The following is a 24921-nucleotide window of genomic DNA, read 5'->3' as shown; positions in this document are numbered from 1 at the left end:
CCGGGCGTGATGGCACACGCCTTTAATCCCAGCACTCGGGAGGCAGAGGCAGGCGGATCGCTGTGAGTTCGAGGCCAGCCTGGTCTATAAAGTGAGTCCAGGACAGCCAAGGCTACACAGAGAAACCCTGTCTCGAAAAAAAAATTTTTTTTTAATTACAATATTGGTATTGACAGTTCACACCTGTAATTCCAGCACCTGGGAGGCGGAGGCAGGAGGATGGCAAGTTCCGGTTTGAGTCCAGCCTGAGCTACAGAACTAGATTCCTATTTTATTATACCCTCTTGACACCCACAAAACTAACCGCCCAGTTACTTTAATTGGGATAATCTAGCGATGGTATATTATGTCTCACATTTTGTAACACTACGAGATCAAAAATAAGAAAACTGTGGATTGATATGGTGGTGTGTGGACCTGACTTCCGGGCCAGCCTGCTCTACCTAGTGAGTTCCAGGCCAGCCAAGGTTGTATAGCAAGACCCTGTCAGAAAGAAAGGGGTAGGAAACTAAAATTAAACAAAGCTGTTGTAACTGTGTCCCCACTCCACCTCACCCCCCCCAAAAAGTAAAAACTAAACCAGAAATGAAACCACTAAGGATATTTTCAATTCTGGATGGATTTTGTTTGGTTTAGTTTGGTTTGGTTGTTTTGTTGTTGTTGTTGTTGTTTAGTTTTTCTACTGTCCTAGACTCACTTTGTAGACCAGGCTGGCCTAGAAATTCACAGAGAGCCACCTGCCTCTGCCTCCCAAGTGCTGGGATTAAAGGTGTGCGCCACCACCCAGCTCTCAATTCTGGATGGTATCTGCCATAAACCCTTAGTAAATTGTTACAAAGGTAAGTGTATGCTGGTTATTTTTTTTTAATTCACATTATTTATAAATAACTAAATTCTGATTGGTTCATAACAACACTCTATTTAAATATTATCTCAATGCTTTGGAGGCTGTGGGAGAGTACCCTTGTGCAAAGATCGTCATGTTTAAAAAAAAAAAGTGGTAAACCAAGGTGGTTAAAAAAAAAAAAAAAAAAAAAAAAAAAAAAAAAAAAACAAGTTTGTCATTCATATAGAACCCCAAATCCTTAGCCCCTAACTTTGCAGGTCCAATAAGCAGCATGCCCATTCTCAACTTCCCAAATACTATAATGGCCTTCAATAAGTGACTTTCTCCAGGTCTGATCCTATAGACCTTAAATTCACCAGAAGTACAGAATTCAAACTCCTGGGTCCAGCCCAAATCAACGGTTTGGGAAGTGGAACCTCGGGCTCACCAACTGGTTCCCTTCCCCAGCTGAAGTTTGAAAACCACCGACGCCACCACCTCTGGCGCCCGCCCCCAGGACGTCCCCAACAAGGCCCGCACCCACCCGCCCACCGCAACGCCTCGGGTTCCCCCCGCCCTCCGCAGCGCTCCCGCACCCCGAACCCGGGCTCCTCACTTCTTCCAATCGCTGCTGAAGAGGCCGAAGGCGCCTGAGGGAGAGATGGTCGAGGTGGCCTCCTGCCCCAGCTCCGCCGCCTCCCCTCCTCCCGGCTGCTCGCTGTAGGCGAAACTGTTGCTGGACATCGCGGCGGTGCCGGCGAGCGGGCGGGCGGGCGCGTCGCCGTCCGGGGGTTCTCACTCCGAGGGGCTCGCGTCCCGAGGACACCGAACAAAACTAGTTGCTGGGCGGAGAGGGGGGGAGGGGGCGGAGAGCGAGTGCTCGCGACAGCGCTTCCGGGCTCGTCACCGCTCCGGCCGACCTGGCGGCCCACCCACCCCCCGCGCGCGTGCGCACTGTGTGCGTCCCGCGCGCCCGCCCGCTCCTGGTTCGCTGGATTCTCGTGCTCCGGGTGTTGGAGGCGGCTGGGAAGCTGCGCCCGGGACCCTTTACAGGAAGCTGGTTTTGCGCGGAGTTTGCAGGAGGGTTAGTGGGCTTTGTAGACTACTGTGGATTTGGGGCCCTTGGATGCGTTTTAATGCAAGAGATCGTCCAGGGCTCTTTGCTTCACTTCTGCTGTCGGCGGACAGGCCGATTGAACTTCGCTCAGCCGTCACGAGCGCTCTGACCCCCCCCCCCGGCTGGTTCCCGCCCCTCTCCTAGCCAGCGTGGCCTGACCGGCCGTCAGCATTTGAAAGCTCCTCCTCCCGAGAGTGGCTTGCGGGTTCTGCACGGAGACGGTCAATCCTCGGCAAGCTTTGGCCAGGTAGTCCCGGGTCTGAGGTTCCCACTGGGAGCTCGAGGCGTGCGTCCTGCCCGGAGCAGAGCCTCCGGAAGCTTCCATTCTTAGGCAAATAGCTTTCCCACGTCCCTTAGCAGCCAGGTGGGCAGTGTTGCTGCCTCCCTGTCCAGGCCAGCTTTCCTCTAGGAACCTCCCCAGCCAGCCTCCCTGGTGACTGTTCCTCTTTCCTTACACCTGCGGTCTAAAAGGGACTGAAGTCCTGGAGCTCGGCAGCCACCCACCAAAACCCAAGGGTAGCACCAGGTCCCGCCAAGTATCCTCTACTTGACTGAAAGGTCGCATCATCTCTAGGGAAACATAGAAATCGACCTCCAAACTGATCAAAGGTTGGCGGTTAATTAACCTTTCAGTATACCTGCCCAGACACAAAGTGTTAGAGCACCTCAAATATGTTGTTTCCTGGTTTTGATGACATTGATAGATTTGTAGAATTTCGCCTACATGTGTTCAACGGTGATAATACATAACAAAGTGTTATAGGATATTTAACTTATACCTCAGACACTATTCTAAGTGATGTGGGTGGATTAATTTATTTACTAGGGGAAGACGCTAGGCTTTGGTTAGTTTATCTGTCAAGTAAGGACACTGCTGAACACACCCTCACTACAGAATGTACCTGAGTGTATAATCTTTTACACGCATGCTTTTAATCCCAGCACCGCAGAGGCAGGTGGATCGCTATAAGTTCGAGGCCAGCCTGGTCTACAAAGTGAGTCCAGAACTGCCAAGGCTACACAGAGAAACCCTGTCTCCAAAACAAAACAAAATCTGGAAAAGACAACAGATCAACCCTGTAGAGAGTTGACTGGTGTTCACTTGAGACACTGACTTAGGAACATAGAGAAACTATCTCTAAAGATTACCAAGGCGGCACTCTGGGCCACTGATAGCTCTTTTATTTTATGTAAGAAAATTTTTGCATGGCAGTTATCTCACATCTATCTCAGAGCAAAAGCTTAAGTTACACAAAAAGATGTGGCCATACTTCTCTCATTACCCCAACTCTATTCCGTTCTGAGTTTTTGAAGATTAAATGTCCAGATGATGTGCTCAGCCTGGGAGGACGCTGCTGGGACTAGGCCTGTTTCCTGGACAGCTTCTGCTCCATTACCCTCTCTGCAAGGCGCCCCACATGTCAGTGGTAAAGCTTCTTTTGCACTGCTGCTCTACAGTGAGCAATCCTCCTGAACCCTTGACTCGATCACCAGCTAAGTGGATGGGGACAGGCAAATCCTCCTGAATCCTTGATTCCATCACCAGCTATGTACATGAGGACAGGCAAATCCTCCTGAACCCTTGACTCCATCACCAGCTAGGTGAATGAAGACAGGCAAATTCTTCTGAACCCTTGACTCCATCACCAGCTATGTACATGAGGACAGGCAAATTCACAAGGTAGCCGTGGCTGACCTGGAAGTTGATATATAGACCAGGTTGGCCTTAAACTCGTAGAGATCCTCCTGCCTCCTCCCCCACAGTGGCAGGATTAAAGGTGTGCACTAGCATACCTCATACAAAAAAAAAAAAATTAACATTCTTTTCTTTGCTTAAAATTAAAATTCTTGAGCTTCCCTGAAACCCTGAACCAAGGAGGGCAGCAGCACCTGCCTGCAATACCAGCACTTAGGGGATGGAGGCCAGAGGATCAGAAGCTCACGGTCATCCTTGGCTATGCAGCAAGTTAAGGCCAGCCTGGGCTACATGTGACTCTGTCCCAAGAAAATCATAGGCCAACAAGGTGGCTAAGTGGTTTAAAATGCTTGCCGTACAAGCCTGAGGACTGGGTTTGATTCCCATAATTCACTGCAGAAGGAGACAATCGACTCCTGAAAGCTGACCTCTGACAACTCGTGCAGGTATAAAATAATAAATAAATTTTTTAAGGTAAAATGAAGTCCTGGAAAAGAAAACAACATTTTCAGAGTATTGATGTGGGTAAGAGCAGTTTCCTCTAACCAAAATCCCTGGGCCTGACCCTCATCATTGAAATTACAGCATTGGCCCTTGTGGAGTCTGTAACAGGACCCCAGCCCTTAGCACAACTGACTCCACGATGGAAATGCCATCCAGGCCATAAAACTCAGCACGTAGACAACACCACCTGCCAGAACAAAAAGAAAGACCTAATCCATCAAAGTACATAGAATTCTGGGAAAGTCTCTGAATGTACTAAGCTTGCTGTTTGGCTTCTGTAGTTCCACTTCTGGCTAGCTGTTCCTGTTAGCTGAAGTGTGTCAACCCGGAACATGAATTGTATGCTTAACAGCTCACCTTCACAAAGGCTTATTGCTGCACTGGGATCCTGAATGCTCAGTATAGCCACTAGTTGGCTGGCGAATAAAGACTTCTTGTTGGCCTAAACCCATTTCCAAGCAGTCTTTTGTGGTGGTATCTTGCAAGATTATTCTTGAAAGGTCAATGCTGTGGGATCATATTTGTGTACAGACAGAAATCTAAGTGTTTTATTAATGCAGCCACAAATACAAATGAAGCTTCTTGTTTGAGAGCAGGCAGGGCACAAACTGAAGGAAAAGCAAGGCCTTGTCTTCAGAGCATGGTGCTAGGGTCCTACTCACGAATATGTGCCACACAGCCACAGGGGCAAGAGGCTGACATTCCGGAAATACTTAACAGTAGCACACTTACACGATATTTTTAAAATTACATTACTTGATTCAAGACTTAATTCGCTCACACCCTACTATTACATTTCTGCTATTTTCCTAAGCGTCTGACTTTTGTCTGAGTGTCTTGTGTATATTAACTAAGTTGACCACTTTAAACATTCGTTTTTTAAAACAAGTTTTCATGTGCGTTGATTAGTGTTTTGCCTGCTTCTATGTCTGTGTGAGGGAGTAAGTGGGGTCCCCTGGAACTGGAGTTACAGATAATTTGAGCTACCATGTAGGAGTTGAACCCGCATCCTCTGATAAAGCAGTTAGTGCTCTTAACCACAGAGTCATCTCTCCAGCCCTAGTTGATAATTTTAGTGAGTGAGGGGGGGAAAAAACTGAGAAAGTGAACTTGAAATATATGTTCAAGTTTATATAGCTAATAAGGCTTTGAAACCATAAAATTAGCACCCAGTGTCCACACCTCGAATCAGTCTGTTGTACTACCTCTTGAAAAACTTATATCTTGGAGGTTGTAGTTTATCAATACTTGCTTTTGTTAACTGGGTAGCTTTTACTTTATATATAATATAATATAATATAATATAATATAATATAATATAATATAATATAATATAATCACCAGTACTAATAGTGCTTTCAAAAATGACAGTAGCAGGCCTGGAGAGATGACTCAGAGGTTAAGAGCGCTGTCTGCCCTTCCAGACAGAAGTCCTGAGTTCAATTCCCAGAAACCACATGGTGGCTCACAACCATCTCAAATGTGCTCTGATGCCCTCTTGTGGCAAGTAGACACACATGCAAGCAAATCATTTCCACATGATGAGCTCAGGACTCTAAAGTGACAATTCACCGCCTTTTGCATCATTTGTGTTGTTGTTGTTTTGTTTGTTTTCTTGTTGTTGTTGTTTTTCCAGAAAAGGTTTCTCTATGTAGCCTTGGCTGTCTGGACTCGCTTTGTAGATAGGCTGGCCTTGAACTCACAGAGATCCGCCTGCCCCTGCCTTCCTGAGTTCCGGAATTAAAGGCCTGTGCCACCACGCACTGCTTATTGTGTCATTTCTGAGGAATAAGAGCTAGACTGGCTAAGTTTGACTAGAAAGACGAAAAACCTATCCGTGAACAAAGTGATGAAAGAAATCACGCCAGGCACACCGGTGTTCTCGCCGATCCTGAGAAACAGGCTGCAGCCCCAGCGGCTTCAGCCTCTGTCTCTGTTCATGGATTTTCCTCAGTACAAACAATCCAAGGGTTGGGACATTCACGAGGGAAAACTAAGCGGACCAGTGCTTGAGGGGAAGCATTCGTATGGCTCTCTCCGGTGGGTCCTATGAACTACGGAAGTGAACGGCGGAAACATTGTAGAATACGGATACAAATATGCTTGTCACCCCTGGCGCTACCGTTATATCACTGGTGACCCTCCTGTCACCACATAATCCATCTGGACGAATCACGAATCCAACATTTGCGGTGCTTCTAACTAGCTCGTACCCCACTCTCTGCTAGAAAGGTCAGGTACGGCTCTGTCCTACACACTGGCAGAAATCATGAACAGTGGTTTTGGCGTTTCTTCAATTTATTGTTGATCGCGGGCGGGGGGGGGGGGGGGGGGACCGGGGGGGGGGGGCTTGTGTTTGTTTCTTTGTTTTATTTTGCTTTGGTTTTGAGCTGAGGTCTCCCTGGGGTGCCCAGGCTGATTTCAAGCTTCTAGTCTCACGTGACCCTCCCATCTTGGCATCCTTGTAGCTAGAACTACAGGCCGTGTGAGCATGGCCAGCCAGTGACAAGCTTAAGCATGTGAAATTTGAACTTCTCCTGCAAATTCACTTTTACTGCATACTAGTAACTCCATTGAAATTGGGTGACAAAATAAATAAATAAATAAAATTTTTAAAAACGGAAGTCACATAGATCTGAACTAGCTGGGTCTTTTTCTGTTTTGAGGCAGAGTCTCTCCAAGTAGCCCTGTCTGGCTAGGAGCTCATAGCAATCACTCATCTTTGCCTTCTGAGGCCTGACATTACAGATGCATGCCACATGCCCAGCTGGAGCGAGGCCTTAAAATACAGAAAAGTTGAAGCTGGACGGGATGGCACACACCTGTAATCGCAGCACTCGGGAGGCACCCAGCCTGGTCTACAAAGAGAAACCTTGTGCCGAAAAACCAAAAAATAAAGAAAACAGAAAAGCTCATTTCTGCACATAAGTGGGGTACATGTAGACTTCTTTGCAGTGAAGCAACCAGGAACATCTTCCTGAGACTTTAGGGCAACTTGGAGTAATCCTGTGTCTGAAGTGCGGATTCCGGTCTGAAGGCTTCGGTTTGAACAGCATTGGTTATGAGCTTACTCGATAAAAGAGAAAATAAAGCAGGTCCTACAAGAGTTAAGAATAGATCTTCATGGTAACATAAAACATTTCCTGAGCCATGGACAGAGTGCGCTAATGTATTCAAATGTGCTGGTGCAGCTGGGGCGGATGCGGCCACAAGCATTGCTCAAATCGCAGATGGAAGCTTTACAATGGATGTACAAAAGCAAAACGGGATGGCCTTTAAAAATTAGGCAGTAAATCATCTCATTTTAAACCTTGCTGCTCAAAATGCAAGCCGAGGGCCCATGTCTGAAGAAACTAATGGGAAATTTAGTGGGAGTCATTCAGAAGGCACTGAAAAAGAACACTGCTTTCGTGGTAAAAAAAAAAAAAAAAAAAAACTTAAAATAATCTTAAAGTTCAATGTCGTCATTTAAGAAAACCGAGATGGAAGGAATCAGGGAAAACGGAGTTAATAAATATGATAAATATGAATGCTGTTTTATTAATCAGGACATCTGGGGCAAGGGAAAGCTAGCCTCAAACCAACTCAGCAAGAAATAAATGCCAAAGCTGACAGTAAGGGGAGGGGCTTAGTTCATAGCAAAGGCACAGGGGCTACACTGGCCTCAGATGAATGGATCGTCGGAGGCAAACGGTGTATCAGCGGAATTCTCTCCTCATCTCTCGGATCTGTTCTCCACCATGCTGTCTTTTCTGTTTTCTTCGCTGGCAGCGGGCTGACGACAGGGCTGCAGGAAGTCTTACCCTCATGACACTGAATCCTGCAAGCCAATGCAGGAGAGGCTTTTTTTCCCCCTAGCACATTACATTGAGAAGGATCTGAGTGTCCCAACATGGGTCCTATATCTACCACACAGACTGAGCTTGGTGGCTCTGGAGGCAGCTTTTGATGCCCTGTCAGGCCTGTGCCACTTGCAACACCATTAGCCAAGGGATGTATTTTCAGGATAACTGGTTATGGAAAACCGGACACAGGCTTTCCAAGAACAAAGAGTGCATTATTCCTGGAAGGGGAAATGAGAATGCTTCCTTCACAAAACAACAACAACAAAAATAGATGTCTGAGCCAGTGAGGTAAGTCAGCTGGAGCCAGTAAAGGCACCCAATGCCAAGCCTGATGACCTGAGTTCGAGCCCCCGAACCCACAGGGTAGAAGGAGAGAAAAATCTCTCCCAAGTTGTCCTCTGACCTCTACAGATGTGCTGTGGCAACATCCCCACCACAAATAAATAATTCATTTAACTTAAAAATTTTTTTTTGTTGTTTGTTTGTTTGTTTTTCGAGACAGGGTGTCTCTGTGTAGCCTTGGCTGTCCTGGACTCGCTTTGTAGACCAGGCTGGCCTCGAACTCACAGCGATCCGCCTGCCTCTGCCTCCCGAGTGCTGGGATTAAAGGCATGCGCCACCACGCCCGGCCCCTTAACTTAAAATTTTTAAATGTCATTAGCAGCAGTGAAAATATTCCTTAAAATTTTTGTTTGTTTTGATGTTTTGAGGTTTTGGTTTGGTTTGGTTTGGTTTTCGAGACACAGTTTCTCTGTGTAGCCTTGGCTGTCCTGGACTTGCTTTGTTGACCAGGCTGGCCTTGAACTCACAGAGAGCCAGCTGCCTCTGCCTCCCTGAGTGCTAGGATTACAGGCATGGGTCACTGTGCCCGGCTAAATAAATTTTTAAATGAAGTTAAAACAGGAATTTTTTTCAATGTGATGGTTACAACTGAACAAAGGTTTGTGTTCACATTGACTTGGATTAGAAGAAAAACTAATAAAAAAAGATCCATTTTCAAAATAAAACCATGGCTGGGTATGGTGGCGCACACCTTTAATGCCAGCACTGGGAAGGCAGAGGCAGGTGGATCCTATGAGTTCGAGGCCAGCCTGGTCTACAAAGTGAGTCCAGGACAGCCAAGGCTACACAGAGAAACCCTGTCTCAAAAAACCAAACAAAACAAAACCTATGTATGATGGTCCACAACCAAGACAATTTTGTCCCTTGCCCTGGGATATCTGACAATGTGTGGACACATTTCTGGTTGTCACCAACGAAGCATAACTGGTCTCTGATTGGTCAAAGACCGTGATGTTACTAAACATCCTAAAAGGTACAGGCATCACCAAACTAAGAATTATCTATGTAAAATGTTTTTAAAGGCCTGTTGTTGTCTCTGCAGCCAGGAGGCTACAGGATTGTGAGAGGAGAGAGGTGACAGAGGGCCCTGAGTTCCCAGCACTTTCTGTCCTTTCAGTCTAAGCCTGCTTGACACGATGAACTGCTTCATGTGTCTGAAGCACTTTCCAGGGCCAGGGTCTCCCTGGACTCCCATTCTCCTCTCTGCCATCCATGGTAGTGGTGGTGGAGGTGTTGAGGAAGAAATAAAGAACAGAAAATGGAAAGACAAAACTACAAAAGAGAAGATACGGAGGAGAAGAACACAGAAGGATTAGAGAGAGCCTTATGTCCAGTGTGACCTCAGTGATTAACTGCCAGTGTGAGTGTGACCTCAGCAGTTCACTGCCAGTGTGAGTGTGACCTCAGCAGTTTACTGCCAGTGTGGGTGTGGCCTCAGCAGTTAACTGCCAGTGTGAGTGTGACCTCAGCGATTCACTGCCAATGTGAGTGTGACCTCAGCAGTTTACTGCCAGTGTGAGTGTGGCTTCAGCAGTTAACTGCCAGTGTGAGTGTGGCTTCAGCAGTTAACTGCCAGTGTCACCTCGGCACTTAACTGCCCATTTGAGTGTGATCTCAGTGGTTAACTGCCAGTGTGAGTGTGGCCTTAGTGGTTAACTGTCTGTGTGAGTGTGACCTCAGTGCTTAATTGTCAGTGTGAGTGTGACCTCGGTGGTTCACTGCCAGTGTGACCTCAGTGGTTAACTGCCAGTGTGAGTATGACCTTGGTAGTTCACTGCCAGTGTGACCTCAGCGCTTAACTGCCCATGTGAGTGTGATCTCAGCGGTTAACGGCCAGTGTGAGTGTGACCTCAGTGGTTAACTGCCTGTGTGAGTGTGACCTCAGTGGTTAACTGCCTGTGTGAGTGTGACCTCAGAGGTTCACTGCCAGTGTCAGTGTGACCTTGGCAATGGCACATCCTTGTCTGCTTCTCTTGAGTTTCTTCTCTTCTCACATTTCATTTTGGGTGTTATAGTGTATAAATCTTCTGTATGGCACATGTGTTAATAATTACAGCTATAACTGTTTTATTTTTTAACCTTCTACAAAAAGTTGGCATGATTTACGTACTACCACTGCAGTAGTAGAACACTCTGTATTTATATTTTCAATTTCATTGTGTTTTTAAGGTTTTATTATTTTTAAATTATGTGTATATATTGGGGGCGGGGCTGCCTTGTGAGTGCAGTGCCCTTGGAGTCCAGGGGCTGGGTGCTCTAGAGTTAGAGCGCATAGCTGGTTGTGAGACACCTGACATGGATGCTGGGAACCAAGCTCAGGGTATCTGCAAAAACAGTATGGCCTCTTAATCATGTAACATTTCAGCCCACTTTTTCTTCTTTTAAAAAGACAGAGAGTCCCCCTACCCAGATCTAGCCAATGGTCAGAACATTCTCCACAGTTGAGTGGAGAGTGGGATATGACTTTCTCACATACTCTGGTGCCTCACATTTGACCATGTCCCCTGGAGGGGGAGACCTGGTGGCACTCAGAGGAAGGACAGCAGGTTACCAAGAAGAGACTTGATACCCTACGAGCATATACAGGGGGAGGTAATCCCCCTCAGGAACAGTCATAGGGGAGGGGAATAAGGGGAAAATGGGAGGGAGGGAAGAATGGGAGGATACAAGGGATGGGATAACCATTGAGATGTAACAAGAATAAATTAATTTTTAAAAAAACAGAGAGTCTCTATATGTAGCCCTGGCCCTTCTAGAATGTGCTATATAGGTCTTGTGTGTGCCTGGCCTCCTGCCCACTTGGACCATGGATTTTGCTTTCATATTTTAAAAGTGTCCTTTCATGCCACTTTGAAGAAATCTCTTATCTTTTAATAGGCTGGTCTTATGTTGATAAGTCCCAAGGTCGTGTTTGGAAAGGCCCTTCCTTCTCTCTCCGGCTTTCTGAATGGCACACTTTGCCAGGAATGTTCTTTTGGCAAGCAGTCATCTCCTTCTGCACTTTGCATCCAGCACTCCACCAGTACTGACCTGCAGGGTTGTGCTGGGAATTCTGGTGAGTGTGTCACAGCAACATCCCTGTGTGTGATAGCCTGCAGTCCTCTGGTGAGTGTGTCACAGCAACATCCTTGTGTGTGATAGTCTGCAGTCCTCTGGCTGCTTTCAAAAGTCTATGTTTTGTTTTAAAGAGTTTGTCTATAGTGTGTCCGGGTGAAGATCTCTATATTTTCTCTATTTAAGATATCTGAGGCTTCGGGGATCTGAGTGGTGGGGATCTGATGTCAGGTCCTCAGGCTCGCACAGCAAAGCCCTTTACTGACTAAGCTGTCTCTCTAGCCTCTATTTTAAAGTTTTTATGTACGCATGTATTGATTTCTAATAAGAAAGTATGTTTCAGTTAAGAACCATCTTTACAGTAATTAGAAGAATAAGATTATATGTAAAGTCATAATTCTTAATTAAAAGCCTGCTTTAAAAATATGCATGGTGTACGCCTTTAATCCCAGCACTCAGGAGGCAGAGGCAGGCAGATTACTGTGAGTTCAAGGCCAGCCTGGTCTACAAAGTGAGTCCAGGACAGCCAGGGCTACACAGAGAAACCCTGTCTCGAAAAAAAAAAATACATAGGCAGTCATTCTAGGCTATACAACAAGTTCATGGCCAGCCTGGACTACCTAAGAAACAAGTAAAGAAAGCAGTTCCAAAGATATGAACTTGGTAAGATAAAATAACAACTTTAGAAAAAATGCAATCAAAACACGCAGAAGATAGATGATGGCAAAATGTTAACATGTGTTGCAAATCGCTAAAGAGTACACACGTAATCATTTTCTTTCAACTTTTATATATATGTTCAAAAGTTTATTTTCCAGACAGTTGTTAAGACACACACACACACACACACACACACACACACACACACACACACACACTTGGTCTCAACGGTCTAGTCATTTTAGTCCAGTTCTTCAGCCTTCATCAAAATGCAGACTGCAGTGTGAATGGTAAAAGCTCGCCTGCCCTAGCTCAACCCATAACGTGCTGATGTGTATGACTGCACATATGTTATAAAAAGCCACCCACTAATAGCGTTGATAAAGCTAATGGATTAACTTTCAACTAAAAGAGATAAAACAGTAATCTGGTAATTGTACACATCCTGAATACCAAGCAAAAGAAACTAGAAAGAGAATATCCCATGTTCAGGAAAACATACTTACACAACTAGCCCCAGAACTTATTTGCATGTCTCAATGTGTAAGGAAAAGAAACTCCCTCCCTCCACTATTCCTAAATCTAATGTAAAAATGTCACTATATGCCAGGTGTGGTGGCGCACGTCTTTAATCCCAGCACTCAGGAGGCAGAGGCAGGAGAATCTCCATGAGTTCAAGGCCAGCCTAGTCTACAAAGTGAGTACAGGACAGCCAGGGCTACACAAAGAAACCCTATCTTGAAAAACAAAAAACAAACAAACAAAAAGGTCACCAGTTGTGCTGCCTAGTTTTCTGTTAATGTGACACAAGCTAGAGTCATCTGAGAAGAGGGAACCTCAATTCAGAAAATGTCTCCATAAGATCAGACTGAGGACAAGCCTGTAAGATATTTTCCTAATTTAGCGATTGATGTGGGAGAGTCCAGACCATTATGGGTGGTTCAGTCCCTGCACTGGTGGCCCTGGGTTCTATAAGCAAGCCAGGAGGAGCAAGCCAGCAGGCAGCACCCCTCCATGCCTCTGATTCAGTTCCTGCCTCCAGGTTCCTGCCTTATTTAAATTCCTGTCCTGATTTCGTCAATGGTGAAATGTATAAACCCTTTTCTCCCCATGTTGCTTTTGGTCATGGTGTTTTATCAAAACAATGGTAACCCTAACTAAAACACCTTATGAACAGCTTTCTGTATGTGATGATTAACATGTTAGTGTCAGAAACTGACTTTTTAAAAAAATTATTTATTTAATTTTAATTTATGTGCGTTGGTGTAGGGGTGTCAGATCCTGGAGTTACAGACAGTTGTGAGCTGCCATGTGGGTGCTGGGAATTGTACCCATGTCCTTTGGAAGAGCAGGAAGTGCTCTTAACACTCAGCCATCTCTCCATCCCCCAGAAATCGACTTTCTTCTATATCATGCCTATATCGTAGAAGTGTTAAGTTCTGCTGGGTAGTGGTAGTGCACACCCTTAATTCTAGTACTCAGTAGGCAGAGGTAGGCAGATCACTGAGTTTAAAGCCGGCCTGGTTTACAGAGTGAGTTCTAGGATAGTTATGGCTACACATAGAAACCCTCCTCATCCTCACTTGTAAGGCTGATTAAAACTTCATTCATGATGATTTTATTTTATTTTATTTTATTTTTCTGAGACATAGTGTCTCTATGTAGTACTGGCTGCCTAGGGCTCACTATGTATACTACAATGGCCTTGAAGTATGTGTCTAAGTCAGGCATGTGGTGCACCCCTTTGATCCCAGCACTTGGGAGGCAGAGGCAGGCGGATCTCTATGAGTTCGAGGCCAGCCCTGGTTTACAGAGTGAGTCCAGGACAGCTGGAGCTACACAGAGAAACCCTGTCTCAAAACAACAACAACAAGGTTGCTAGAGTTAGTGTGAGGCCAAGCAGAGCAATTCAAGGACTGAGAAGCCAGACTGAACAAGTCAGCTGGGAGAAGAGTTTGATCGAGAACACCTGAGTTGTTCAGCTAGACCAGCGCTCAGTAAGAACAAGAAAGAGTGAGCTTATGAAGCAATAAATCTCAGAGGCTTAAAACATTCTAAGCATGCGTCAGATTGTATGAAAACTAAAAGCTTCCAGGACTAGGCCTAGGTTCTCAGACAGAGGCAATAAGCCTCTCCAGAAACAACTGAAACAAATAAAAGCTCCTTTTACACTAGAACTGCATAGTTATGTTGCAAAATATGCAGAAAAGTAAGACCATTTAAAGTAAATTTATGACTTTGTGTTGGGATTCCTTCCTAGCTATCCTTGGCCTCATTCAGGCCATAGGCTATGGGTCACTGTCTTAGTTACTTTTCTATTGCTGTGATAAAACATCATGACCAAGGCAGCTTACAGAAGAAAGGCTTTAGTTGGAGCTTACAGTTTCAGAGAGTTAAAGTCCATAACCATCAAGACAGGGACCATGGCAACAGGCAGATATGGTGCTGGAGCAATAGCTAAAAGCTCACATCTTGTTGTTTTTGTTGTTGTTTTTCAAGACACAGTTTCTCTGTGTAGCCTTGGCTGTCCTAAAACTCTCTTCCTAGACCTCGAACTCACAGAGAGCCACCACAGCTTGCTGAAAGCTCACATCTTGAGACACAACCATGAGGCAGAGAGAGACACTAGGGGTGGCACCAGTCTTTGGAAACCTCAAAGACCGCCCCTAGTGACACACCCTCTTCAACAAGGCCACACCTCTTAATCCTTCCCAAATAGTTCCGCTAACTGAGAACCAAGTATTCAAATATATGAGCCTGTGGGGCCACTCCCCTTCGAACCACCACAGTTACACACACTGGAAACTAATCTGAATGTCTCCATTGACACTATTCATTCTCCAAGGGCAAGGAAAAAAACCTATACCCCATTGTGGCTTGCAGAATGTCCTACAGTCCTAAATGTATCATAAACATATTTTCAATAAAGATGATGCTGATGATAATGTATTGGAATTAAAAACATCGGAAACTGCAGAGTCTGCCAACTGAACAGAATTTTGGGAAGATAATAAAGTTCTTTATAGCTTTTTTATACTGCCCAAGTAGATGTTTGAGTAGTTTAGCTGAGGTTATAACGTTTAATCAACTCAGAAGGAGTGAAGGCTAATTGAGAAGAGTTTATTTTCCCTTCATAATTGCTATCAATACAATAAAATTGTCCTGAAATGGTCATGCTGGTCACGTTAGCGTATACAGTTACTGTGAAGCCATATGATATAGTCTCCTGTTATTTATGTTTCTTGGCTGGTAAGGTTAATGGAAAGGGCTTGCATTCATTAGAATAAAATTGTACTAAAATTGTATTCTGACCCCATAGTAAGAAGCATCCTTTGTCTGCTCTGTGCAGCAATTCCAGCCATAGGCGGCAGAGGTAGCTGTTTTCACAGGAAACAGGAGATACTAATACTAATTGCTCAGATTTTCGTTTCTTTCCTAGTTTTAATTTCAAATGGTGAAATCTTATAAACTATTGATCTTTTGTGTTGTCACTTGTTCCTTCCTTTTTTTTTTTTTTTTTTTTTTTTTTTTTTTTTCTGTCCTCTCTTGAGCAAGACTGCTTTGCTAGACAGGCCAACCCCATCAGAGCTCTTTGTCTACTCACTCTGTAACTAATGGCTTCCTCACTTACCACGCCAAGCATAAATATCCCAGATTGGACACTATATAATTATCCCGCTGCATGAAATGACTGCTAATTGTTGCTCCTGTAAGAAGATTTTAAATTCCATTTGACAAATACGAAATGCTACCATATTCGGGGGAGGATAGCATGGGAAAAATGAAGATGGACAGGTGTCTAAGAAATGTAAGGCAACAGTCTGTGGATAGCGAGCGTGAGCATTCACCTCTGAGTGTGACTTGATTCCATGTGACTGTCTTGGGCCCACTGTGCCCCGAGGGGAGACTCTAATGTAGCTGTTTTCAAAAGTTAAAGCAGCGGGTCCTTATGGACCTATTTGTCTCCCCCCCCCCCCCCCATTAAGGTGGCTCCTGAAGCTGTTAGTTCTACTGACTACGTAATCAATGGAATTGTGAGTGTTTTGCCTCACCACCCTGACCCTCAATTGCTACAATAGGAAAATAACACAAACTAAAACAAACTCTAGAAGACTATGGTGATACACAAATGAAACAAATGAACCGCAGGCTGTGAAGATGCCGCCACAGCGTCTCACACCTGTAGGTGCTCAGTAAATTTTAGTTCTTTTTCTATTTCTCTGAAGGTCTCCCAGCAGCATGCTCATTTGGAATGTCTACGCTTTCTGAACCATAAGGGAATATGAAAAAAAAAAAAAAACAACACTAAGCTGCTACCAGATAATTCTGGCTGCTACTGAAAAAGCACTGACTTCAACACTCATAAAACATAAGTAAATATTATATACTGTATAACATCATTTAGCATGTACAAATATACATATAATATGCATGCATTTATGTGCATGCATACACATAATTCTTTTTGTTTGTGTCCTTTATGTCCCCTCACATCTCAATTCCTATTGGAGCTCTGAGACTGAACACACATACTGCCTTTTTTTTTTTTTTTTTTTTTTTTTTTTAACTTGAGGACAATTTTATTAGAGTTTAAAAGAAAAATGACAGAACAGGCACGTTTCAAGTCTTGGCAGCTGCCTGGAGGAGGGATAGAGAGATGCCCAGGAAGTAGAAGGGAGGGACATAGAATTTGAGATTTTTTTTTTCTTTTTTTTTTTTTTTTGAGGTGACAGCACGGGCTAGGACATTTCCTTTTTCCTTCTGGGACATCAGCTGAGGAGGAAGGTCAGCTGGGTGTTTTTCCTGACTCTCTGAGCTGGTAGGCTTTTACCCCAGGATCTGGCTCCCGAGTCTGTATTGGTAAAATCAAACATTTGAGATTTTGTTTTCAAACAAGAATCTCTTGAAGGACACATAAGACCATTTACCCTTTATACCCATCTTCATTTGTTTTCCTTTGGCTGTCAAGTCTGGATTTAAAAGTGATGAAGCCAGGAGTGGCTAGGATCAATGTGAGCTTCATCCCAGGTGGCCACTAAAGATAGAGAAGAAAATTAACTATCATTCAAGTTGAGGTTAAAGCAGTCATGGGCGCCATCTCTCTTGGCTGCAAGTAGGCACTGCAGTGCTGAATTGAGCCAAGCTCATGGTGTCCTATGTCTGGGCAGCATTTTCCTTATTAAGAAGAAAATCATCAATGAGCAATGTTTGTCTAAATAACATAAAGGTTAAAGCCTAGTGTCTGAGGACTGTTAGTCTGTGGATTGTTAAGCATCGCAATTATTTTTATCTTCGGTTATACTTTCCTCTTGGAAGTTTGAGTTCACGTAGGTGTCCAAAAGTAATCATTTTCTTTCTTTCTTTCTTTCTTTTTTTTTTTTTTTTTCAAGGTCAGGTGAAGGTCTGGTCCTCATGGGTTGCTGGGGTTTGGAAGGAATCCCTAGGTCCTTTAACTCTTCTTTTTACTGGTTGTTTTATCTGTAGAGGATAACTCAAAGACTTTGCTTCATCAAGGCTTTGCCTGGCAGTGTTGAGGACAGTTCCCTCTGTGTCTGGCCCCTGGGATCTAGCTAACCCAAAGTTTGTTTCCTGCAGAGACTCCTAAACTTGTAAAATTCAGCAAATAACTCAATACACTCATGAAATATACCAGCAAAGAGGCATTATGACACAAGACAAAATACATACATAGCACAACTATTGGCAAAGGAATAATTTAGGTAGTGCCCTGAGAGAAGAAAAGGAACAGTAAGAAAATCATTTTAATATATTTTATTTTCTGATAGATGAAATATTTCCAAAAGAGAATGAGTTTCCCCTTTAATCATCTTACTATAGCCAGTTGCAGTCAAATTATTTTAAGACATTGCCAAGAGATGGTGACTGTACTCTCCTAAATGGAGAAGTGTGTATTTTTATTGTAGCCACAAGAAGCTGTATTGGGCTACTTACAGTGGAGGAGGCACAATGTATATTTAAAGGCAAATGATAGCACCACTCCATTGTTTTATCCCTGAAACCAGGAGGAGCTAGTGCATGACTGAACCCAAACCAAACTTTTTTGTTACCTGATTATGTAATCAGATGAAAATAAACGTAACAGCTGGCTGTGGTGGTCCATACCTGTATCCCCAGCACTTGGGAGCTTGAGACAAGAGGATGGTTCCAAGTGGGAGGTCAGCCTGGACTAGAGTGAGTTCTAGGCCAGTCTCAGAAACATAGTGAGACTTTGTTTTGAAATACTAAACAGTGAACACTAAGCTAATTAACTACAGAAGAATGCCTGGCACACCAACACAAAATTTCTTTTCTTTTTCTTTTTCTTTTTTTTTTTTTTTTTTTTCTTTTTTGGTTTTTTTGAGACCAGGTTTCTCTGTGTAGCCCTGGCTATCTATTCACTTTGTAGACCAGGCTGGCCTCAAACTCACAGACATCCACCTGCCTCTGCCTCCCGAGTGCTGGGATTAAAGGGATAGAAATTTTCTATAGGAGCTAAATTAAAAAAAAACAAAAAACAAAAAAAACTTTTATTTTACTGTTACTGAAATGAAAGAATACCAAAACAAAAATGAAATAGCAAACATCAATATAAGTATACTATTTTAGAATATCTTTATCAAAAGTATATTAAAGTGGAATTTTTTGAAAGACATGTTTATATATATAAGCACTCTATTGCATGTATGCCTGCATGACAGAAGAAAGCAACAGATAGAAGAGGGCATAAGATCCCATTATAGATGGTTGTGAGCTACCATGTGGTTGCTAAAAATTGAACTCCAGACCTCTGGAGTGATCTTAACCAATGAACCATCTCTCCAGCCCTAAAGTACCTTTTTTTTTTTTTTTTTTTAATGTGTTTTTAGACAGGATTTCTCTGTGTAACAACCCTGGCTGTCCTAAACTCAATTTGTAGACCAGGCTGGCCTTGAACTCATAGAGACCCACCTGTTTCTGCCTCTAGAATGCTGGCATTAAAGACATGGACCACCATGTCTTCATGGCCGTGTGTGTGTGTGTGTGTGTGTGTGTGTGTGTGTGTGTGTGTGTGTGAAAATTTTTGTATAACAAGATAGTATTTGACAGTGAAAATATATGACCTGATTTGATTGCTCCTGCCCAACCCAAAATTATTAGAGCCCAACAGCACTAAAATAGCTAAGCTGGAAGCTAAATTGAAGGGCAGGAGAGATGGTTCAGTGGTTAAGAGCACTGGCTGTTCTTCCAAAGGACTTGGGTTCAATTCCCAGCACCCACATGGCAGCTCACAAAGGTCTAAATTTCAGTTCCAGGGGATATAACACCCTCTCTCAAACATACAGGCAGGCAGAACACCAGGTGGTGGACACCTGTAATCCCAGCACTCAGGAGGCAGAGGCAGGTGGATCGCTGTGAATTCGAAGCCAGCCTGGTCTACAAAGAGGGTTTAGGACAGTCAAAGCTACACAGAGAAACCCTGTCTCAAAAAAAATCAAGCGAAACAAAAATAATAATAAGTAAAATAAAAATAAGTAAATCATTAAAGAAATTTAAAGTTGTATTGATCATTTATTCTTGGAAGTTTAACTCTGATGATAATTTGACTGTTTTTAGTACAGGGTTTAATTTTCTACATAAAAAATGATCGTTCCTAATTAGAAAATATTACCCCAAATAATTTTGTATTTTGAGCCGGGCGTGGTGGCGCATGCCTTTAATCCCAGCACTCAGGAGGCAGAGGCAGGCGGATCGCTGTGAGTTCGAGGCCAGCCTGGTCTACAAAGTGAGTCCAGGACGGCCAAGGCTACACAGAGAAACCCTGTCTCGAAAACCAAAAAAAAAAAAAAAAAAAAAAAAAAAAATTTGTATTTTGATATGTGATAGCGAAAAGATTACTGTGCAGTGGCTGCAGGCAAGACTCTGGGCCCAGAGAGAGGTAAGATTTCCCTCTCCTCTAATGAGCAGAGTGAGTCAGAAACACAGGCTATATCACCCCTGTTTCTGCTGCTTTCCCTGGCACCACAGTGAGGCACAGCTATTGGAATATTGAGCACTTCAGGCAAGAGCCAAGTTAATTTAAATTTTTATTGCTACATTTAGTTCTTGGCTTTAAACAAACCAAAAAAAGAACTCTCAGAAAAAGCAATTTAGTAAATCATGATACCAATCAAATCACGAACCAAATTGTAGCGCGTGGCCCTTCTTGGCTTCCTTTGGTTGTTGTCAAGACATAAGACAATTTAACTGACAGGCAGTATTTTACCGAGATGGCGTCCAGAACGCTCCCTTGGCCAGGCTGCCGGCAGGGTACAGAGGCAGGCGCTCCTCTCCTTTTTAATCGGAGTTGGCTTTGCAGTGTTTCCTTCTTGCTTAGATAGATTACTCTTTATTAGCAACAATGGTTCTAGGCTCTGAATCCAGGCCCTGATCAGCTTGCTGGGGCTCCGATTAACATGTGAGACGGCTCAGATCAATGGCTATCAAAAAATTCTACGGTTCCTTGGATGAGCTATCAGTGAGATGGCTTGTTTGTCATAATGCGGGAGAGTGATGAGCAGAGAGAGGGGGAGATAGGGAGGGAGGGGAGAGTCGAGCAGTGTTATAAAGACCGAACAGGTGGATGCAGACAAAGAACTTAGCCTAGTGTTTGCAGTAGTGTGAGCACTCAGAAAACGTGTTGCTGTTGCTACTACTGTGAATATTCACTGTGTTCACTAGAGGAACACACAGTAGAAGACAAACCATTTTGCATTTTTGGTTGTGAGCCTAGGCTTTAATGGCTGAGCCATCTCTCCAGCCCAACAAAATATTTTAAATACATAGAAATATATTTATATATCAAATGCATGTTTTATTTTTTCTTATGTTAGCTGCTCATAAAAGAGAATTCAAGTTTAAGATTTTATCTGACATTTGAAAATAGTTAAACCCTGTTTAAATAAATTGGAAAGGGCTGCTACAGAAAACACAGTCAATAAAAAGCTGTAAAAAGATAGCTGGAGAGATGGCTCAGAGGTGGCTCAGAGGTTAGGAGCACTGACTGCTCTTCCAAAGGCCCTGAGTTCAATTCCCAGCAACCACATGATGGCTCACAACTGTCTATAATGTGATCTGATGCCCTCTTCTGGCATGAAGGCACACATGCAGGCAAATGCTGTATTAAAAAATAATAATAATAAATCATTGGGCTGGAGAGACGGCTCAGCAGTTAAGAGCACTGACTGTTCTCTCAGAGGTCCTGAGTTCAATTCCCAGCAACCACTTGGTGGCTCACAACCATCTATAATGAGATCTGGTGCCCTCTTCTGGCCTGCAGGTATACACGCAGGCAGAACACTGTACACATTATAATAAATAAACAAATCTTGAGAGAGAGAGAGAGAGAGAGAGAGAGAGAGAGAGAGAGAAGAGAGAGAGAGAATAGTGCTGCCCATATACATTCGAGGTGAGGGGCCATCGACTGGAGCATGGCAAATGTACCTCAAAGAAGAATGAAGTGACCTTTAGGCTTCTGCAGGGTCCTACTTCCTGTGCTTGGGGCTAGACCCATCTCCACCTCTTGTGTCTCAGCTAACCTGTAGGCTTCCAACAGGACACTCCTACCTGCATCCACCCACAGGACCCTTTATGCTGCCTACAGCACCCCACTTCAAACTCACACCCACTTTCAGGGTCTAGCCTGGTGAATGCTCTGACTTCCTCATCTATGGATATTCTGTAACCAGCCCGATTTATCTGGATCCTACAGGCAGTGCACTGGCTAGCCTGGTCTTCCCTACTTTCCCTGCACAGGAGCGCTAGGTTTGAGCTGGCATCCTTGGTACCAATATGCCAAAGAGAGGGCAATCCCACATCACAGCCAAGCTAACCACTCAGATCTACCCCTAAACTCCCAGGCTTGGAACAGGAAGCACAGCCTGTCCTTCATCCAAATATGTGCTGAACACCATGTGCATGACACCAAGGAACATGCAAACTGGAAAAGGAAAAGCCCATGAGGTCTCAGCCCTACACAAAGAACTACAGGCAATTGGATAAAGCTGGGAGTGGGAGAAGTGGTCCTCCCTAAGGAAGAGTACATAGACCAGGTGGTACACCACTAGTCCTAAACGGTCAGCCTGAAAACATACATACAAGGGACATTGTACAGACTCAACAGGTTATATTTAGGAATATATCTCATATATAAATATGCATATGCACGCGATAACAATAGGTAAACAGAGAGGTCATAGTGTGAAGGAGAGTGAGAGCGATTCATGGGAGGGTTTAGAGGGGGGAAAAGATGGGGAAATGTTGTAATTAAATTACAACATCAAAAATAAACAAAGGAGAGTACTCAGACTCCCTCCTCCCTTGTCAGGTTATAAAAGTGGGTTTTAAAAGGCATAAAGTTGGGAGGAGGATGTGTTGATGAGGACAGGGAAGGAGTGAAGGGGGAAGTAGGGGTGGTTATGCTCACATTTCATTGTAAACGTGCATAAAATTCTCCAAGAATAAAAAGTTATAAAAAAAGAAGATAGATCAGATCCTATCGTGAAACAATATTTGAAATTATAGATTATCTGAAAGGGCGTGAAAGCAGAGAAAATAGTAGAATCTAATATTCAGGAAAGAGAAAAAAATTGGGATCCTTATCTAGGTAGCACTCAAGAGGATAGAGACGTCAGAAAATATTAAAATGCTAGATGTGGACGTTAAGGAATTTAATCATCAGTTCTATGCAGACAGAGACAGTCACAGAGGATGAACAGCCTGAATCTGATTTGGGAAAATTCTGTAGACAGGGCCAGGCCCAGCTGGGACCTGTCACCTCTCTGCTTGGGCACTTTGGCTACTGCTATGGCTGGATTATGAGCTGTTGAGTTTGGTGCCCGGTGTTAGGGGTCATCAGGTGGTAGTAGGAGCCCAAAGGGTTCACCCATGTGACAGGAGCAGGGCTGACGGGCAGGAGTAGGCTACTTGTTCTCACAGGCCCAGACTGTCAAGAGCTGACTGGTGAAAATGAGACCGTCTAGAAATTAGCCTCTTCCACACACACTCCTTTCCCTTCTGCCATGAACTTAACAGCACAAGTCTCCCCAGGCGTAGCCACCTTGGGTGCCGTGCCTCCAGAGATGTGACCCAAAATAAGCCTCTTCCCTCTCTGAGGAATTCTGTGGCAGCAAATAAAACAGACAATGACAGTTACTCAGCTCCTTCTCATCTCCTCACTCACTGGCCCCACAATGAGTTCAAAGACTGTCTGACCTCTTCCCTTAGCCTCTGCTCCTTGGTACAGACCCTGGTACCCTCTTACCTCAGCATCTTTTCTCTTTGATCGAGTCTGAGACATTGAATGTTCTCTCTCTCTCTCTCTCTCTCTCTCTCTCTCTCTCTCTCTCTCTCTCTCTCTCTCCTTCTCTCTCCTCTCCCATCTCCTCTCTTCATCTCCTCCTCTCTCTCTCTCTCTCTCTCTCTCTCTCTCTCTCTCTCGCTCATACACACACGCACACACACACATGCACACACACACATGCACATACACACATGCACACACACACACACGTACTTCACTTACCTTCTGACTCACTAGTCTCCTTTGGCTCCAGCAAGCATACTGGATCACTTTCTTGGTCTTTTTTTGCTAGTTCCTCCTCAAACCCCCAATATCCAGTACCTGAGAGCTCACTCTTACACTTTCTATCCCTCTCTTGTCTTTACAGCCAATTATTAAATTACTTCATTCCTTGGAGCATTGGTGGCCCAAGCCTATAATCCTAGCACCTTGGCGATTGAGGTAAGGGAATTTGAACTAAATAGTGAGACTTTGTCTTACAGAAAGCCAGCTAATACAGCAATAAACAATTTTTATTCTACCACATAGTTTTAAACTAACATCTATTTATTGACAACTCTCAAGTTTATATTCCTATCCCAGATCTGTTCTTTGACATTGACCTCTGTATATTCAACTGGATACTTAGCATCTCTTAAGTGTCTCACAGACCCCCTCAAACTCATATCAAATATACAGAAAACTAAACTTTCCACCTCAGCCAACACAGCTTTCCCCATTTCAGCAAATTACAACTCTATTCATATAGTCAATAAGGCTGAAATTTTACTTTTTTTCTTTCGTTGGGACAGGGTCTCGTGTAGCTCAGGTTGGCCTTGAACTCACTATGTAGTTGAGGATGGATTTGAACTTCTGATGCTGCTTTTTCTACTTCCTGAGCGTTTAAATCACAGGTATGTGTCACAGTGTCAGGTTCATGTGCTTCTGGGTCTTAAACCTGGAGCTTCACTGAAGCTAGGCAAGTGCTCTACCGGCTAAGATACAGCCCTACTCCCTTCAGAACCGTTCTTATCCCTTGCTCTATCTTTTGTCCCATTGACGATCATGAACATATCCTGTAAACTTCACTTATAAACTATGGCTGGACTTTCTCATTTAAAGTCTCATTATTTCTCTACCACCATTACTCAAATACCTTAAAAAGAACTGTTTTCATAATTGTGTGTATGTTTGGGGAGGCAGGGGAATGTGTGTGTGTGGGTGCAGATGTCTAAAAAGGCAGGAGGCATCAGACATCCCTGGAGCTGGAGTCACAGGTGATTGTGAGCTGCCTGGTGAGGGCACTGGGAACCACAGTTGGGTCCTTGGGAAGACAAGCAAATGCTCTTACCCATTGAGCCATCTCTCCAGCCTTCACAAGCCTTTGTATTTGGGTTATCTATCCGGATCAGGTGGAGTCAGCCTACCTTGTTCTGCAAAGGTCAAGTTGGTGATCTAGCCTCCATTGCCAATACTCAGGTCTGATGCTATCCTGTGGGAATCTGGTGTAAGATATTTGATCCCATTGTGAGCCCCGTGATTGTGAACGGTAAAAGGTTGAGCCCTAGCACACACCTTTAA

The 24921-nt window shown here is 44.0% G+C and overlaps 1 protein-coding gene across 1 annotated transcript in view; it reads right to left on the bottom strand.

Annotated features, from left to right (window-relative positions):
* The window catches only part of Ap3b1 (adaptor related protein complex 3 subunit beta 1), a 202242-nt gene extending 200649 nt beyond the window's left edge, over window positions 1-1593 (bottom strand). Inside the window, exon 1 of the mRNA XM_051172495.1 lies at window positions 1443-1593. Coding sequence (XP_051028452.1) covers window positions 1443-1570 — 128 coding nt within the window. The 5' untranslated portion in view covers window positions 1571-1593. The remainder of the gene's footprint in view (window positions 1-1442) is intronic.
* Between the last annotated feature and the right edge of the window lie 23328 nt (window positions 1594-24921).

The sequence above is a fragment of the Acomys russatus genome, chromosome 30 (genome assembly GCF_903995435.1).
Source record: "Acomys russatus chromosome 30, mAcoRus1.1, whole genome shotgun sequence".
Lineage (NCBI taxonomy): Eukaryota > Metazoa > Chordata > Mammalia > Rodentia > Muridae > Acomys > Acomys russatus.
Note: the sequence above shows the minus strand (reverse complement) of the source record. Positions and strands in the feature narration are given on the sequence as shown.